The sequence below is a fragment of the Macaca nemestrina genome, chromosome 5 (assembly GCF_043159975.1).
Source record: "Macaca nemestrina isolate mMacNem1 chromosome 5, mMacNem.hap1, whole genome shotgun sequence".
In the NCBI taxonomy this organism is placed as follows: Eukaryota; Metazoa; Chordata; class Mammalia; order Primates; family Cercopithecidae; genus Macaca; species Macaca nemestrina.
Window position 1 is genome coordinate 71,565,546 of NC_092129.1, and position 18,299 is coordinate 71,583,844.

Here is an 18,299-nt window from a genome sequence, read left to right on the forward strand (position 1 = left end):
ACGTAGTCTTCTGTTTGGAAATAAAACATGAACCTAATAGACCAATTTCCACAGGACAGTGTATTCCACTGTAACTTTGCTTATTTCTAGCAAATATCTTTTCCCTGGTGTTCATATTCACTTATATATTTTAGATAGTTTAAAAAGTGCCTTATTGGATGTATTGAAATGTATTTCTAGTCTGATAAAATAAAAATAGACGAGTGAATACATATTTTAAGAAAATACGTAATCTTTTTTTCTGGAGAACAACAAAGACATGACATTAGATAGTTGGTACATTCCAGAAGTTCTGGAACAATGGTGGAAATAATAGTAAATGAGTTATAGAAAGAGTAAATATGGCCGGGCGCGGTGGCTCAAGCCTGTAATCCCAGCACTTTGGGAGGCCGAGGCGGGCGGATCACAAGGTCAGGAGATCGAGACCACAGTGAAACCCCGTCTCTACTAAAAATACAAAAAATTAGCCGGGCGCGGTGGCGGGCGCCTGTAGTCCCAGCTACTCAGGAGGCTGAGGCAGGAGAATGGCAGGAACCCGGGAGGCAGAGCTTGCAGTGAGCCGAGATCGCGCCACTGCACTCCAGCCTGGGCAACAGCGTGAGACTCCGTCTCAAAAAAAAAAAAAAAAAAAAAGAGTAAATATGTTGAAAAATGTGTGTTAATTTTCAAAAGGGGACATTTTTGAGACAAAACTATTTAAATGTTATTTTTTCTTAGAATTTAGTGAAAATGATTAAATAACAACTTTTAAAAACGATTTGAACAATTAAAAAAATTAATGAATATTTTTCCATGGCCTCACATCTATTTTTCCTGGTATACCAAAGAAGACATAGCAGACTGTGTATATGACACTCCACGTATGCTTGATTGCTAAAGATGTGTGAGAAGCAAGGATGATCTGCACAGTGGGTAATCTTATCTGAGCAACATTGCACCCTCCCACCCTCCACATGGTAATGACTTGTTCTGAGTCACAGTGTGAAATGTTCCCTCACCTTGGTATTTATTTCACTATATTTAATTGAATGAAATAGCGGAGGGTTTTCCCATTCCAAAAAAAAAAAGCTGAGGTAGAAAAAGTGGCTGAATTTTGAAAATGTGTGGTATAAAATTGTACCAAAGAAAGAGAAATAAACACTCCAAGCTCATTTCTTTAAGCCTGTTTTTCTTCTTGAATTGTCTGAATGAAGTGGTCAATGATAATCTATCCATCTGGTCATTTTAGAGCTGGGAGAGCTAAGGAATCAGAGGACCTCTGTCCATGCCCCAAGGTCATACATGAAAACACAACCATGGAGTAGAATTGCTTCACTTAAGAAAGATGCTTTTCAAACTCCTCCTTGTGATTGGTGCGGGTAAGTACCACTAATACTTGAGCTAGACATTGGAAATGGGATTTTAGAGTTGTACAGGATGAATACATTTCATGTTGTATAACAAATCGGCAGAGCATTCTATTGAGCTTAATTCAAAATCAAGGAAAAGAATTAATGTAACCATAAAAATATTTTAATGATATTTCACAAATATTAACTTTGAATGCACAAGTCAGACAATGTTAATACATAATTCCAACTATAAAGTGTTGCCCAGTATCAATTCAGACCTCTTAGTTTGGTAATCTGTGTGAATTGAATTTTGATAGTTCACATTGCAATGAAAGTCTTTTCCTGGGACCGAACAGCATTTGATGAAATGTAAGAAAGTAGTTCTTAAAAGCTAGACATGGATTATAAATATAACGTGTGAGCAGGTCACCTTAATTTGGCTGATTTGCATGTCCATGGCAGATGACGAAGTTTCCAAGGCATTGAGCTCTTTTTCTTTCTCAGTTATCCAGACGGACAGAGTCTCAAAATTACTGCCAAAATGATCCCACTTGGTTTTCACCATTTCCATGGTTTTAATACTAAAATTAACCAAATTAAGTAAATAAAACTCAGTATTTTAATAGAGAACAACAACACATTTTCCTTGAAATCACTAGGTGAAAAGATAATGAAGACATTTGTGACCATTTCAAAGTTGAAACTATTCGAGCTAAAAGAAATTTGCACATTTGTTCTGAGTAGTTGATCAGGTTTTCCTATCTTCTCTGAGAATGAACATTTAATGAGGCAGTATCTATACTTTGAGTGAAACTGCACTTTGAACAAAATATTGCTGGGTTCAAAGGGGTTTGAATCCAGGTATAATCTAATTAAACTCTGCATGTGACCAGTAGTTGCCAGGACTTATTTTTATAAACTACACCAGAGGAGATTTCAGTGTACACCGCTTTTCAATAGTCCTATTTCCAAAGACATGTTCTTCTTACACTTAAAGGAGAGACACTACAGTGATGCTTTCTATGGAAAGACCTTTATAAACAGCATCTTATCAACTGAGACAGAGTTCATGATCTCAATCCCATGCTGCTGGGCAAGAACTGTTTCTATTATCAGAGCTAATCCTGGGATGTATAATCTTTGTGATGTCAGCCATTTTCATAAATGTCTTATGGTCTTGATTCCAAAAGACGTTTATAAATTCTTGTATATGAGCACCCTAACTACTTTTACACAACTTAGGTTTTATTTGTATCAAATCTAGTGAACAAAATTTCAACTATAGATTTCTAATTTGTATTAGCTATGCATGTATAACTAGGTGACTGGCTTTCAGTTTAGAAAAAGACTAAGAAACTAACAGCATATAATTGAACTGGTAAGTCCTTGGGTTAAAAACAAAAAGTGAAAGAATATCCCTGTTTACCAAAAGGCACTTGAAGACATCAAGAAAAATTCAATGGCATTATTGATTGTCAAGTTAAATAATATTGCAGTCTCAAATTTATACCCTGGATGTGCCTAATGCTGTCAGCAGTACAGGTAATGCAAGCTGTGCTATATTGCAACTTTTTAAATTAAATAAAGGTTAAAATGGCTATTCTTAATAGAAGTAGCTTCCCTTCAAATCAACTCTAAGTTTTACTATTTCCATAACCTGACAGAGAATATTTAATGTAATATAAAGTCCTCAAAATATCAAGTCATAATTTGTTTTAAATAAAATATGTATCAAATTTTAAAGTTTAGGCAAATGTAAAATGTTAATTTTAAGCTGTTAATAGTATTAAAAACACATTTTACATTTTAAAATCCACCTTAGAAATGATGGCCTGTCTCTTAATAATAATATGCTATTGTGTATCATTGATTTGCCACAAATGTAATTTAAAATGTATTTAAATTACATTTAAAATAGAAATGTTTAGCCATATTGTTTTGAATGATACTGGCTGTATCCTCATATATTTTTCCCCTCCAAACTTTTTTGTATATATTGTGTATATAACAGGATATCAATAGGCCAAGCAGTTATTTCTTTTCAGATAAACAAACAGTAAAAGTTTAAAAATAAAATTGATTTTTAAAGTTAATTTCTGGGAAGATCATATAAGTCAGGATAACTTGAATACCGAGGCACTGTAAACAAGCTCCAGGAGCTTCTTCAGGTTGGAGACATATGGTCTATGTGATGCGTATTTAGACCTGGAATCTACACTAACAAAATATCTCCTTTTCACTCTAACTGGTGACAGCAGAATAATATAGTAAAAAAATTATTTTAAATATTAGTTCTTTTTCAAGATTCCCTCTACAATGTACAAAGGCCACAGAATAGAATAGATATGGCTTTCTCAAGAACATGATCAGTTTAAGATGCAAAACCCACATCCTTTATGTTTTTGGGGCTCTGTTAGAGATATTGGTTTCTGCATTAGTGATACTTTCTTTTGAACTGTGAGTTGTTTCCTCAAAACATGCTGAAATACACAGACACTTTGAGATTTGAAAAGAGTGTTTTGAATACAAGGTACAGGAAAGATTGTATGAAACTTTATCTCAGAGAAGAAAGTTTAGGACTTGTCAATCACATACTCTTCTTCAAGCGTGTCTTCTAATTTTTTGACTTGTTCTTTGATTGACTTGGCCTGCTGTTGAAGCAGCTGCTTATTTTGGGGCCCAAGTGGTATCTCTGAAGCTTCCTTTACAAGGTTCTCAGCCTGGACTGCAATATTTTCTGTCCGTTTAGAGAACTCCTAGAAAAGATATTATGATCATTAGGTAAGCACTTTATATTATTTATCTCTGCCCTCAAATAAAGTGCACATGTTGTATACAGAACAGATGGGTGGATGAAGAGATAGATTCATACATGTATGGATCTTTTATTGTTCTCAACAATACAGCTGACTTATTTCCATATGGCAAAAAGACACTTTGCTAACACTTTTTTATTTTATTTTATTTCTTTTTTTTGAAATAGAGTCTTGCTCTTTTGCCCACGCTGGAATGCAGTGGTGCAATCATGGCTCACTGCAGCTTTCAATTCCTGGGCTCATATGATTTTCCTACCTCAGCCTCCCCAGTAGCTGGGACCACAGGCAGGCACTACTGTACCTGACTAATTTTCTGATTTTTGTAGAGATGAAGTCTCACTATGTTGCCCAGGCTGATCTTGAACTCCTGGGCTCAAGTGATCCTCCAGTCTTGACCTCCCAAAATGCTGGGATCACAGGTGGGCGCCACCATGCCTGGCTAACTTTTTAATTTTATATACACAACCAGCTGTTTACCTTCATAGTTATCCAATAATACTCACAAAAATGGTTTCTCCTTTGTTTTCTGGTTTTGTCTCATTGTTTAGAATTCTTAGATCCATTATAATAATTAATTTATTCACAAATATGTTTACTTATTACAGGCCGGTTCACAAAATCAATAGTGATTGATCATAGAGATAACAGATTTCTAGGCGAATGAACAGAAATATTTATTTATTAAATATAATATCTTAGTCAAAACAGACTATCAATGGTCTTTGGCCAGGCATGATGGCTCATGCCTTTAACTCCAGTATTTTGGGAGGCTGAGGCAGGAGGATCACTTGAGGCCACGAGTTTGAGACTAGCCTTGGCAAAATGGCAAGGCCTCCATCTCTAGGGGAAAAAAAAAGTGACCAGACATGATGGTGCACGCCTGTAGTCCTGGCTACTCATGAGGCTGAGGTGAGAGGAGATAGAGGCTGCAGTGAGCAGGCACAATGGCACCACTACATTCCAGCCCAAGCAACAGAGCAAGACTTTGTCTCAAAAAAAAAAAAAAAAAAAAAAAAAAAGAGAGAGAGAGGCAGAGAGAAAGAGAGAGAGAAAGTAGCCAAGCCATTTTGTTAACTAGTTCTCTGAAAAGAGCTATAATCTAATCTTAGTGCTGTTAAATCTTATTACATACATGTGTATCACATGATGGAAAGAAAATTTAAGTTTTGAATCAGTCAAGCCTGGGCTAGAATCCAGGATCACTAGTTGTTTGACTTTGGTGAATTATTTTCAGGCTCTTTCATGTAAAATGCAGATGATAATGCTTTTCTTAGAAGGTTACTATTAGCATTCTACTTGCAATCTCACTTTTAAAGTGCCTAGCACTCTGGGAGATACTGATCATTGGTTTTGGCAGATACTGATTATTGTTTTTTATGTCTCTCATACAAACTTGAGGACAAAATGATTTATTAAGCCCATATACTTATTTTCAATAATACTGAACTATTTTAATTGGAAAGTTGATTTAGTATGTATGTGGCCGGTAAATATTAGATGTTACTTGAATTTTGTCAAGTAAATATATTGAATACTGAATTAGAAAAGGTAAACACAGTAATAACCTAAGTGAAGAAAATGTACTTGGTATCTCACTTCTTCTCATGTAAGAGAATCTCACAGGAGGTTTCAATTTTGATCAACTCCCTTCTCCTAAATATAATGTAGAAATACAAGTATTTTTCCGAAGTCAGCTTTTCAGTAAGAGTATCTCCTAGAATTATTACATAATACCATATAATATAGAGTTACTAAATAATACTATTATATCTTCATGTTTAAAAGACAATGTTCTCATAGAAATATCATGAGCTCAGCCAACAAACATCAGTGTTGGCCGAGATTGTGCCACTGCACTCCAGCCTAGGTGAAAGAGTGAGACTCTGTCTCAAAAAAGAAAAAGAAAAAATCAATGTTACTTCACAGAACTACGTTGCAATTTAAAAGAATAAAAATGAATGAGTACAGCTTCCTTATGGCAAAGAGATTTATAGTACAATAAAATATGGTAGTTGCTAATGTCACAACATTGAATTCTTTGGTTAAAAGCATTCACTGTTACTATACGTGACAGTCATTGTAGATTCAATTGTGAAGATTACAAATCATCACATGATCTCTTAGAATCCCATGAATATAATCAGAAGTGAAAAATAAAGTGTTTTTTTTTTCTGCTAGTGTTTCTCAGAACCCAGGAAAAACATGGAAAAAGTAATGTTTGAAAATGCTTATATACATTCAATTTTAGAGCTTTTTGTGTGAGCTATGTATGGAAAAAGCATAATGCAGAGAAATCAAAAGAGCAGAATGATGTTGACAAAAAAGAAAATTAAACAAAACCAGAATAACATTGTAAGGCCTTATCTCTAACTTCTTAGAAAACATATGAGTGGCAGCAGGGTGCATCAGGTACAAATTGATTCACATTAGATTGATCTGGGATGAAACTTAGGCTCTGACCTTCACTAGCTGAGTGACCTTTGGCCACATCTCTCTGAATTTTCCTTTCTTCATCAGTAAAGCCATACCTTATTTTCAAGATTAAACATGATATTGCTATGAGCCCTCTATCATACACACCAGCACACAGTGGACACTCAAGTCCCTTAGCATAACCATTCCTTAGCACAACTACTCAAGGGCTATCAACTTGAATAAAGGCTTGCAATAACAAAGCAAAGTGAGCAAAGAACTAGAGGAGAACAATGATTCTAGATTGGCAGTGAGCATAGGCAATTAGTAAAATGGCTCTGTTTTTTGAATGAAAAAATAACGTAGTAACTAAAGGTGTGGGCTCTGGATGAAGACCTTTTGGATTGAAATCCCAACCTCACACCATTTAGTGATCCACAGATCTTGAGTGAGTTCATCACCAACTGCATGCCTTATGTGTCCTTCTTCATATAACATGATTGATAATGATACCTATTTCTTAGGATTGTTTTGAGGATTAAAGGTGATGATAAACATCAAATGATTAAATTGGCATATTGTATGTGTTTGATAAATGTTACTTTATATTATTACATCAATCCCAAAGTATGGAAGGTCATGGACAAAGGAGAATTTGAATAACAAGACTCAAAAGATGACATTTGTTTCAATCTACAGGTACTTGAACTGATCCAAAGTGATTAGTGCAAATGGAATCATAGGGGGTCAGAAACTCTGTATGGAACGTGGGCAGAAACATTTAGGAAATTAACCCAATAAATATATTTGTATTTATAAAAGGCACCTGATATGTTTTCAATATATGAAATAATTTATTTATTTTAAAAATAGAGATGGGGTATTGCTGTATTGACCAGGCTGGTCTCAACTCCCGGCCTCAAGCAATCCTCCCATCTCAGCCTCCCAAAGTGCCAGGATTACAGCCATCGTACCCGGCCAAACAATTTAAATTAAAAATTAAAATAATGTTCTACTTAAATGGCTGATGAATATTGTATAGACTTGAAAGAGTCTGAGGTCTTAGAAAACTTCAAACTCCTCAGTAAGTTTTTAGGAGAAACAAAAAATTAGCAGTATGGGAGACAGTGAAGACTTTTGCAGGTAAGAAAACAGAAACACAAAGGTTTTCTTGCTATAAAGCCTAGGGAAGGGTGAGCGCAAGGCTCTTCTTTCTAAGACACTGGTTAACTCATTTCTCTACTAATTCAGTCTTTCTATAAACTCCAAAGAGGCACCATAGCAACTTCAAGGGGCTGTGCCTGTACAACTCTAAATGCCTGGTACAAAGTGATTGGTCTGCTTAGAGCGTTCAAGGTGTTTGAGCTTGCCGGGCTGGGTTCACCAAGTACACCTACTAAATACTACTGTTTGATGCCCCATTGGAGTCTTAAAATCGCTATCTCCAAAATGAAGTTGGTCATCTTTTCCCATGAACAGCTGCTCCTTCACATTTCCCATCTCACTTCCATTATCTCCGTCAGACTCAAAACCTGAGGTATCAACATTTTCGTCACTCACTGTCTGGTTAGTTTCCCTATCTTCCTGTGAACTCCACATCTTTTGTATCTGTTTCTGTGTATCACCTGCCACCCCACCACCCTTATTTATGCCCATATTAACTCCCATATGCCTATATGCAAAAACTTTCTAAATGGATCCCATGACCCCAGTCTTTCACACTTTCAGTCACTTTTCTACACATGCCTAAAAATTTATCCAAAACCCAGCTCTGATCGTGTGGCTTTTTAAGCCTTCAACAAGTCTGGCTCCATGCTGCCTAGAGAGTAATGTTTTAGGTCTTCAAGACTCTGAAATATGGGCCAAATTTCCTTTACAAATTCATTTCCCATTGTTCTATTTTACAACACAGAATTCCTATTCACAACACTTGTATGCCGTATGCCATTCCAACTTCCAAAGAATGTCTGTATTTTGCTCCAAATTCTACTAAGTTTTACCTGCTCTTTAAGGTTCAGTTAAAAAATATTGCCTCCAGATTTTTTTTTTTTTTTTTGAGATGGACTTTCACTCTGTTGCCAGGCTGGAGTGCAGTGGCACCATCTCGGCTCACTGCAACCTCCGCCTCCCGGGTTCAAGTGATTCTCCTGCTTCAGCCTCCCGAGTAGCTGGGACTACAGGTGTGTGTCACCATGCCTAGCTAATTTTTGTATTTTTAGTAGAGATGGGGTTTCACCACGTTGGCCAGGGTGGTCTCAATCTGTTGACCTCATGATCCGCCCTCCTCAGCCTCTCAAAGTGCTGGGATTACAGGAGAGAGCCACCATGCCTGGCCTGCCTCCAGATTTTAAAAACTCTATACACATCTATTAGGGAACTAACCATTTTCCAATTTGATAAAATGTTTTTCTTCTTGATGTTTAATCCTACTTATGTTTTCATTCTCCAATATGTTGAAAGAATGGGTCATCAATAAATAGTAAGTATTGATTAAATTAACAGTAACGATTATAGTAATAACGGAGGAGAAATAATTTTGTTTTGTGTTGCTTTGTTTTTTCTGAATATTGAGTACCAAGGAGCCATAATATACCTTTGTTTGTTCCAATTCTGAAGATAAACTTTCCAAACTGCTAAAACTTAAGAAGCGTTCATGACTGGAACCTGTTTGAAAAAGGTATCTTACTACTGTTTCTTTGTTTGTTTCAAATCGCTCCCATTTTCTTAATGTGACCTAAATTTGAAAAAATAAACAACAATAGGGTTACAAATGTCACGAAATACTATCACATGTTCATTCGTTTGCAAAATTGTCAACTTTCAGTGAATTCTCATTTCAATTTTCACACAGTCACAATGAATAGAGATGATTCTAGCATCTTCTGTAAGAATTTCTTTTCTCTCTGTCAATGTTTTCATCTACAAAAAGAGAAGACACATGGACTCAGATGATTTGAGTTTTTTATAATTTGTAAAGTCTTAGAAATGTAAAGATATTACTTAAAATGTAGATAAGTAACCACAAAAAAAAAAAAAAGGCCTCTCAATCTGTCTCAAACAAGAAAGGAAGCACAGGAGAAGGTAGGGAGAGGGACGAGGAAATGAAGAGGGAGAATTGAGCACTTGGCAAAAACTCAAAAACATTTTTAAAGGCAATGTGTCAGCATCCCAATAAAGCATAAAGGTGGCATAAACGTGTGGCTGCATGGCTTCCTGGAAAAGTGAAATAGTATGATCAAATTTCTGGATTCAGACAAGTGTGGATGAAATCCTAGCTTTATTATTGATCAGTGCTGTGTGATACAGCAGCAAGTCCTCAAACTCTTTCTTCTTAAGCATCCACACTTGCAAAATGTGCTAATTCCAATATCCATCTCTAAGGCTGATGTGATGATTAAAAGATGATTCATGTACAGAATTTAACACAGGGCTGAAACATCAGAGGCAGTAACAAAGGTTCGCCTCGCTGTTATGAGGCACAACAGGAAGTGAACACTGCCCAGTCTCTGTTTAAATGGCCCCTGACTTCCGGCTCCTACCTGGATGCGGCGCTCCTGCCTCTCCCGGCTTCGCTCCAGGCCGTCCAGGGTGCTCTCCAGCTTCCGCAGCTCCTCGCGGCCTCGGTCAGGCAACCCTCCTTCTTCCTGCTGCGCCTGCGCGATCTGCTGCTGCACATCTCTCTTCTTTGCTGAGATCCGCTTTGTCTTTTGCTAGAAGCATTTATTCAACAGATGGATATAAATTGTGCTCTCTAAACAGCTAAGTAGGGACATCAACACCCACGCTTAACAGAAGTACAGAAAAGTGGGCCCGAAATTTATTTTACAGCTAAGATTAACAGTTGAAATGGTAGTCGGATGCTATATTAGTCAAAGATGAATATTGTTTATAAATATTGTATGTTTTTAATGGTAAACAGCATAAATAATTTGGCTTTAGTGTTTTGTGTGCAGATTTGGAGAACATTTAGCATTTTGTGCAATACTGCAGGAAGAGTCTGGCAAAACAATTCATTTGACATGATTCTTCTTAAATAATTATTTTCTGCTTAAAAACATGAAGTCCCAACTCCAATTTAAAAAAAAAAAATTATTTTATTAAAAAGCAAATATTAAGAGATTTATGGCCAGGGGCAGTGTAGTGGCTCACATCTGTAATCCTAGCACTTTGGGAGGTCAAAGCTGGAGGATTGTTTGGGGCCAAAAGGTTGGAACAGTCTGGGCAACATAGCGAGACCCTGTTTCTACAAAAAAATTAAAACATTAGCCAAGTGTGGTGGTGCATGCCTGTGATACCAGTAACTTGGGAGGCTCAGGTGGGAGTGTCACTTGAACCCAGGAGTTCAAGGCTGCAGTGAACTATGATTGTGCCACAACACTCCAGTCTGTGTGGCAGAGTGAGATGCTGTCTCCAAAAATAAATGAATAAATATGTATTTCCTCAGTATATTCGGAAGGGTTAATTTGCTGAGATTTTGTGGGGGGGGAAATTGTCTTAAAGTAAACTTTTTATTGAAGTATAATCTTCAAATAGAATAGTACACAAATCTCAGATATGCAGCTTATAAATTTTCACAAAGTAAATGCACCCATATGAAAAGTACCTGGCCCAAGAAATATGAGAAGAGTTTTAAAATATTAACATAAATATCTATAATCTTAAATTTATTGAACCTAAAGTAAATGGAAACCCAAAAAACCATTTCACAATGATTGAGAACAATGTAACACCAAATATTAACTTTTTATACCTAGCCTTTTTATAATTATTAAGTAAATCTAGAAATCCTGAAGGCTGGGGTTTTACACATACTTTTAATGCAACTTCCATTTTTATATATTACAGAATACATGCGTATATAATAATACACACAAACATATTATATAATTAGCTACCATTTTGCTACTGTGTATCAGGTTAGCTAGAATTTTTTCATTAAAATATTTTATTTGAATCAAATTTCCATTTATATTGCATTTAACAAGGTATATATTCCTTTTATGCAAACATTTTTTGATGTACACTACCAGACTATCAGAAATTAAGTTGATCAAAATAATTTCTTATTAATATATGTACCAGAATTTCTTTATTTCTAGCTCTAATCCTTTATAAGGGTGTACACTCCAGGAAGGTCTAGTACTTCAAGTAAGTCATCATTTCTCAAACTAAAGTATGTTCAACGTTGTAAGTTGAAGAGAAAGATTTTAACATAATGGCAAAAGAACAGTGATCTCAAATATGAAGCAACTGGTCCATCTATGCCTTTCCTCTCTGTTTTGAAAAGGAGAGTCTAGTAAGTTTTGTCTAGTTTTTCATAGCTAAATCAATTTTCTCTCCACAGTATTCCTTGAACTTTTTGATGTCATCAAGTCACTCAGTCTGGAAAATTTATGTTGCAGAATATCCTGAAATGTTTAATATTTAACAGAGAAGAAAAACCTAGAAGTGCCAAATTCTTTTAACCATTCAACTGGTTCCTTCCCATGCCCTCCTTACCCACTCCCTCAAGCCAGTGGTTATATTCTTTATCTCTCTGGTTCTTTCAGTAGCAAATCAACTTTACATAATCTCGTTGGAAGAAAGAGGCATTTTTACCTGGTGATGAAGAAGTAACTGCTGTGCTTCAAACAGATTTTCAGTATCCAAGATCTTCTCAGCTTGTTCCTGGACTTCTTTAGAGCCAGAAATTAATTCTTCAAGAGAATTTTTGACTATTTCTTTGTACTGTACACAGTCCCCAAAATTGCTTACCATCTTTTCAACCTGCATTTTCGTGAAAAAAAAAAAAAAAACACATAAATCATATGCTACTTGTTGAAGTTTGTATAATTTTTTTGGTAAGGTATGATTGACAAATAAACATTGTATATGTTAAAGGTATACTACATGACTGAAATGATTCTCCAAATCAGGCTAATTAGCCTAACATCTCACATATTTCTCTCTCTCTTTTTTTTTTTTTGTGAGAACACTTAAGGTCCACTCTCTTAGCAAGTTTCAAGTATACAATAGGTAATATTAACTACAGCCACCATCAGTATATTAGACCCCAGAAATTTTTCATCTTAGAACTTGATGTTTGTACCCTTTGATCAAAACCCCCCTGTTGAAGATCATGTAATCTTACATATTTTAGGAGTGTGCATAAAGTCTACCTCAATGACTTGAAATATAAACACAGATCTTTAATTTTTATTCTTTCTCATATTACTTAGGTTTATTCCATTATTATTAAATTTCATAATCATTTATGGGGATTGCAGGCTTTATTTGATATGGTGCTCTGTGGCGTATTAAAAACGCATTCAACCTGGTAATCAAGGAAGGATAACAAAACAGCATATATTATATATATATATTGACTTCTAGGTCTGTTTAATTATAATTGCATGACTAAAACCTAATTATAAAAGTGCCTTACAAGAAAGTGAGTCCATATTATTTAAAGCAAATAGGAAAAGATTTGTAGAGTTGAAAAAGAGAATAAAAGAGTATTTGTTATAAATGTACTTTCAATATTCCTACATAAAAATAAATATAATTTACAATTTTGTAGTCATCTAATGGATTGTCTTCCTTATCATTTTCCTAAATTTTGAACTTTCTTTTCTGTCTAATTTCTGCTTCCTCTATTTCCATTTTACCAACATCCTTTGTTTTCGAAGCCTATCCATTATCTTCACTAAGATCATCATTTTTACGTGTTATCACTTATTTACCACAGAAACCTTCCAGGTTCTTCTTTTCTTATCCTATCTTTTTTCTTTGACTCTCTTCTGATCTAAGTTTTTCCAAGGAGAGCAATCTGTTCTCCAAACAAGCAGCAATAAGAACGTATGAAAACCACAAACTCCCAATTTCAGTATAAATCGAGCAAATCTGTTGAAATAATGACTCTTCACTGTATCTTGTGCATCCACCCACAGTCTTTTTTTTTTTCTTACACTGGACAGTTGCAAACACATTGTGTTCAACATTAATTTAAATACTAAATGAATTCTTATCAAAGAAAGGGGCTGAATGTGCCAAATCCATCTCTTCATACAAATCCATCTGTAAACAAAATGTGTTTTTCTCCATTCTTCTCTTTCTGCTTTCACTAGGTAAGTGACCAAGTAGTGGAAAGGGGTATTAATATAAATTATAAAGAAGTTTAAGGTAGATGAGTGTGTAAAAAATTAATGTCTGTGTGAACATTCATTAGAGATAGATTCTTGCTACAAGTCCTGGGGCAAAATCATGAGAGTACTTGGAAGATAAAGCAAATGGCCTTGGTAAATGTTAGGGAAACTACTAACTTCTAACTTTAAAGGCAGCCAACTTTTATTTTTTTTTTTGGTGGGACAAAATATACTACAAGCTTGTCTGTGAATAACTAAAACTATTTCTTTGATCCTGGCTCAAAGATCACCCTTATATACACTAACTTTTTAGAATGTTGTTTTTACTTTTCCTGTCACCAAAGGAGGGAAGGAAAGAGCAAAAGAGGCAACTGCCAAATTTTCACTAAAGTTATGGTTGTGGCAACTGACTAAATTTGACCGTTGCTTTGAAAGAAGGATAATCAAAGGATTGAAATAGATTATGTTCCAAAATTTGATTACTCATAGAACTATTTTCAATTTGTCAAAAACTCACGGGGAAACTCTAATTTATATATAAAAATTCTCACATAAAACTAAACTCATAAGCAGTTCAGAGTATTTTTGCCTTATGTAAATTCAGCACTAGAGTCTCAAGCATATTGAAATGGATTAAAAACATGAAGGTTAACGGATGAACTGTTAGATGAGAAATCTCCATGGAGAATTTCAGATTTTCAGAAACAGACCTTTATGGTCATTTTGTTGTCATCCATTAGGCCATTTTTCCATGCAAGTTTATACTTAAATGATTTCAAGAAATACTGGTAAATATCTATTCTACTTTACATTCTTATATTATCTTCCAAAGCACAAACTTAGATTTATACAAAAATCTGGTCAGTAAAAATATTTTTGCTGATGGTGGAAGTGGCCCTACTGGAAATGAAGTAGATGGATTTGTATATTTTAATCTATAAAGGAATATAGAAAAACATTAAAATGCATATCAAAACACTAGAAAGAGAATTTTACTGACCTGTTGATTAAATGCTGAATATTTTATTATTACTAGGGACCAGTTATTGAGCATTTACTGTGTTTCAGGAACTACACTATGTGCTTTACATACATTACTGCATTAATTCATGATGCTGCTTTTTAGAGTGAGTATTTTTAACCCTGTTTTATAAATAAGGAAATCAAGACCTAGATGTTAAGTAAATTGAAGGTTACCTAGGAGGTAGGGTATCACATTTAAACTCTAACCCTGGATTTCTTTGAGCCTAAGCCTTATTCTTAGTCTCCATGACATATCTTAAGCTGACCATAAAATAACAATGCTTTTCATAGGAGTAAAAAGTGTGGATTTGATAAGTTTTATATTTCAGATATAGGTCATGAAAGTGAACTAACATTTCCAATAATGGCACAGACCAGACATCAAACATCCTCTTCATCTTTCCCAACAAGCTTCATATAAAAAAGCGTAACAACTATTCTGTTTCAACTATGGTTTCTTTATAAAATTACTTGCTAAACTACCAGAAGAAAAGAACCTTCCAGATGCCTCACCCAGAACTGTCTGTTTAGAGTGTGAGTAAACGCTATACCTCTGACAGCAGCGTCACCAGAGCCTTGAAAGAGCTGGATAATTTTGCCAATTCATCTCCCTGCTTTTGGGCTTGGTTCTCAGAAGAAACTTCTGTCAAAACTTTCAGCCTGGATTTCAGCCAGCTGAGGGTCTCGCCCCTTTTGGTAACACCATTTCTGATCTCCTGAAATGAGAGAACACTTTTGATGAACACAGCGCAATTGTGAAATCATAACTTTCCAGCAATAGAGGACTCAGCCTAAGAAGGTTTGTAGGTGGAGCAGAATAGAGTCAGACATCATTCAGCAATACAGTGCCTGCTTATTTTACTTTGTGTACATATTTTTAACAAATGTCCACAAGTGCTTGAAAGAATACTGTTGTCTATACAAAAAAATCAGCTTCATAATTAGATTGGTTAGACACTTATAGATATGTCCTTGATGATAAAAATGATGATTCTAAAAATACTGTAGAAAAACATGAGATGCCACAATTGGCAACTATAACATACATACACTTTGTTATCTCACTTCCTGTGAGCTGGAAAGAAGATGGTATTTTGTGAAAAAATAATGAAAGTTCTTTTTTTCAATCAGCTGATTTCTTTTATTGCACAGTCTACTTGTTGAATATTGTTATGGATGCTCTAAAGATTTATTTTAACTTCATTAACTTATATTTTCTCCTTAATTTTTATTAGCTTTTAGAAGCCAATATCCCATATAGCAAGAAATATAAATGGGAGCACAGTTCTAATTCAGGAAGGGAGGCTTTATTGACAAGAAAATGCTAGAAGGACTCCAGGGTTTCAGACCTCGCAGGGCTGCTGACTGAGGGAGAGGTGACTGGAGCAGCCTGTCCTCCCTACAGCAGCTCTGGGGTGGCTTGGGAGCAGGGGTCTCCAACCAGGACCACTCCAGGGCTTTGCCAGGGCAAATGCACACTGGACAGGAAACTGCTGGTTCCAGACCCCAGTGATGTCTTCACTCTAGGATGTGATTTTTTTGTGTGTACCATGAAAGTAACCAGTAGCAAATGTCGATATCCTTCCACATGCATACCATGACATTGAGCACCACTAGCATTGTATAATTTAATTGAAAAAGAAATGGGCTAGGGGCAATGGCTCACACCTGTAATCCCAGCACTTTGGGAGGCCTAGTGGGGCCGATCGCTTGAGCCCAGGAGTTTGAGACTAGCCTGAGCAACATGGCAAAACCTTACCTCTACAAAAACTACAAACATTAGTCAGGCATGGTGGCATGTGACTATAGTCCCAGCTACTCAAGAGGCTGAGGTGGGAGGATTGCTTAAGCTCAGGAGGTTGAGGCTGAAGTGAGCTATGAGGGTGCCACTGCACTCCAAACCTGGGTGACAGAGACTCTGTCTCAAAAAAAAAAAAAAAGAAAAAACTCAAAGGACAGGAACAGAAAGGAAATGTATTGTCCTCAACAGCAACTATGTGGCAACTATGTGACTTGCAAGCATTAAAAATGTTGAAAGATGAAGACTTTTCACAATATTATGTGTCTAAGAGTGAGAGAGTGCCATTTACAGAATGCAAACTGTGTTTGAACCTGGGGCTTTGTGGCCCTGGTGGGGTTCCTCAGGCTGCACCCACACTCATAGAGGCTGAAATGAACCAATCCAGCTTAATGTCACATAGAAAGGATGCCCAGAGACCTTGCCCAGTTCCCTGATTTTTCTGTGACCTGCCTTTTGCATGGCTGAAAATGTATTGTATAAAAGCATACAGTGTTCTTGTTTTTCATGATGATTCTTAAATCTCCACTGGGTTATACGCCCATGCATGCAATTTTCCACTCAGGACTCCCCATTAGCTGAAGATGCATTTGTGGCACCACAGAGCATGACTAACTCTCAAAGCTGCCAAAGATTCAATAGGAAAAAACTCTACAATGCTCCACAGTAATATGAGGAGATTTATTTTAAAGACAATTTTTAAGAATTTTTTTTTTTCCCCAGAAAGAACAAAGGAGACAACCGTTAAATTCTCGAACATTATTTTTCCACTATGGGAAATTTTCCTCTAGCAAATAATGACCTTGAACTTACTTCAACGGCACGTTTAACCTCTCTGTGGTTGGCAGTATCGATGGCCTCACCCTTGATCCCCTTTAATTGTGTCTCATTTGTAGATATCCAAGATGAGAACTCAGAGAATCTGAAATAACATTAGTACTTTCTTATTAAAGGGAGAACATACCAGAATGATTAGAATATGTTTTCTATTTTGAATTTATTCATGGAAATTTAACAATTAAGTGATTACCAAATTGATTAACACCTTTTCTGGAAACTGTTCTTTTAACATGAAGCTCATGTTGAAGGGCAGGGGTGACCACCTCTGTGCTCAGTTACTAGGGGCGGGGTAGTGGGGGAGTTCAGCTGAGGAAAAAGATGTGTTCTAGGGAATGAGTTCCTGGAAAGAAGGAAGGGACCACTTGAGGTCTGGCCTCGTGTGTCCCCACCAGGGTGAAACACAAACCTATAGAGTAAGAAGCCACCCTTTAGGGATATGAGGTTATATGGTTTGGCTGTGTTGCCACCCAAATCTCACCTTGAACTGTAGTTCCCATAATCCCCACATGTCATGAGAGGGACCTGGGGGGAGGTAATTGAATCATGGGGACAGTTACCCCCCTGCTGCTGTTCTCGATAGTGAGTGAGTGCTCACAAGATCTGATGGTTTCACAGGGGGCTTTTCTCCCTTTTGCTCTGCACTTCCCCTTCCTGCCATCATGTGAAGAAGGACATGTTTGCTTCCCCTTCTGGCATGATTGTAAGTTTCATGAGACCTCCCCAGCCATGCTGATCTGTGAGTCAATTAAACCTCTTTTCTTTATAAATTACCCAGTCTCAGGCATGTCTTCATTAGTAGTGTGAGAAAGGACTAATACATAAGGATATTGGGGAGAAAAGGATTGACCAACTTTGCCTCAAAGAGATAACATCTGGGTCACTTGGAAACAAAGTGCCTCACCCTGATTCTGACTAAAATCCATTCTTTATTAAATGAAGGATTTTTGTACAAGAA

General features: G+C 36.2%; 1 protein-coding gene across 17 annotated transcripts in view; it reads right to left on the reverse strand.

The window, feature by feature from the left end:
• The window catches only part of LOC105489042 (spectrin repeat containing nuclear envelope protein 1), a 536,331-nt gene that overhangs the window by 321,653 nt on the left and 196,379 nt on the right, over positions 1–18,299 (reverse strand). For all 17 annotated transcript variants that reach the window (XM_011753636.2, XM_011753647.3, XM_011753641.2 and 14 more), the window contains 7 exons: positions 17,318–17,426; positions 15,258–15,422; positions 12,158–12,325; positions 10,099–10,269; positions 9,153–9,293; positions 3,927–4,087; positions 1,762–1,912 (listed from right to left, as the gene is read on the reverse strand). In XM_011753636.2, the coding sequence (XP_011751938.2) occupies positions 1,762–1,912; positions 3,927–4,087; positions 9,153–9,293; positions 10,099–10,269; positions 12,158–12,325; positions 15,258–15,422; positions 17,318–17,426 (1,066 nt within the window). The remainder of the gene's footprint in view (positions 1–1,761; positions 1,913–3,926; positions 4,088–9,152; positions 9,294–10,098; positions 10,270–12,157; positions 12,326–15,257; positions 15,423–17,317; positions 17,427–18,299) is intronic.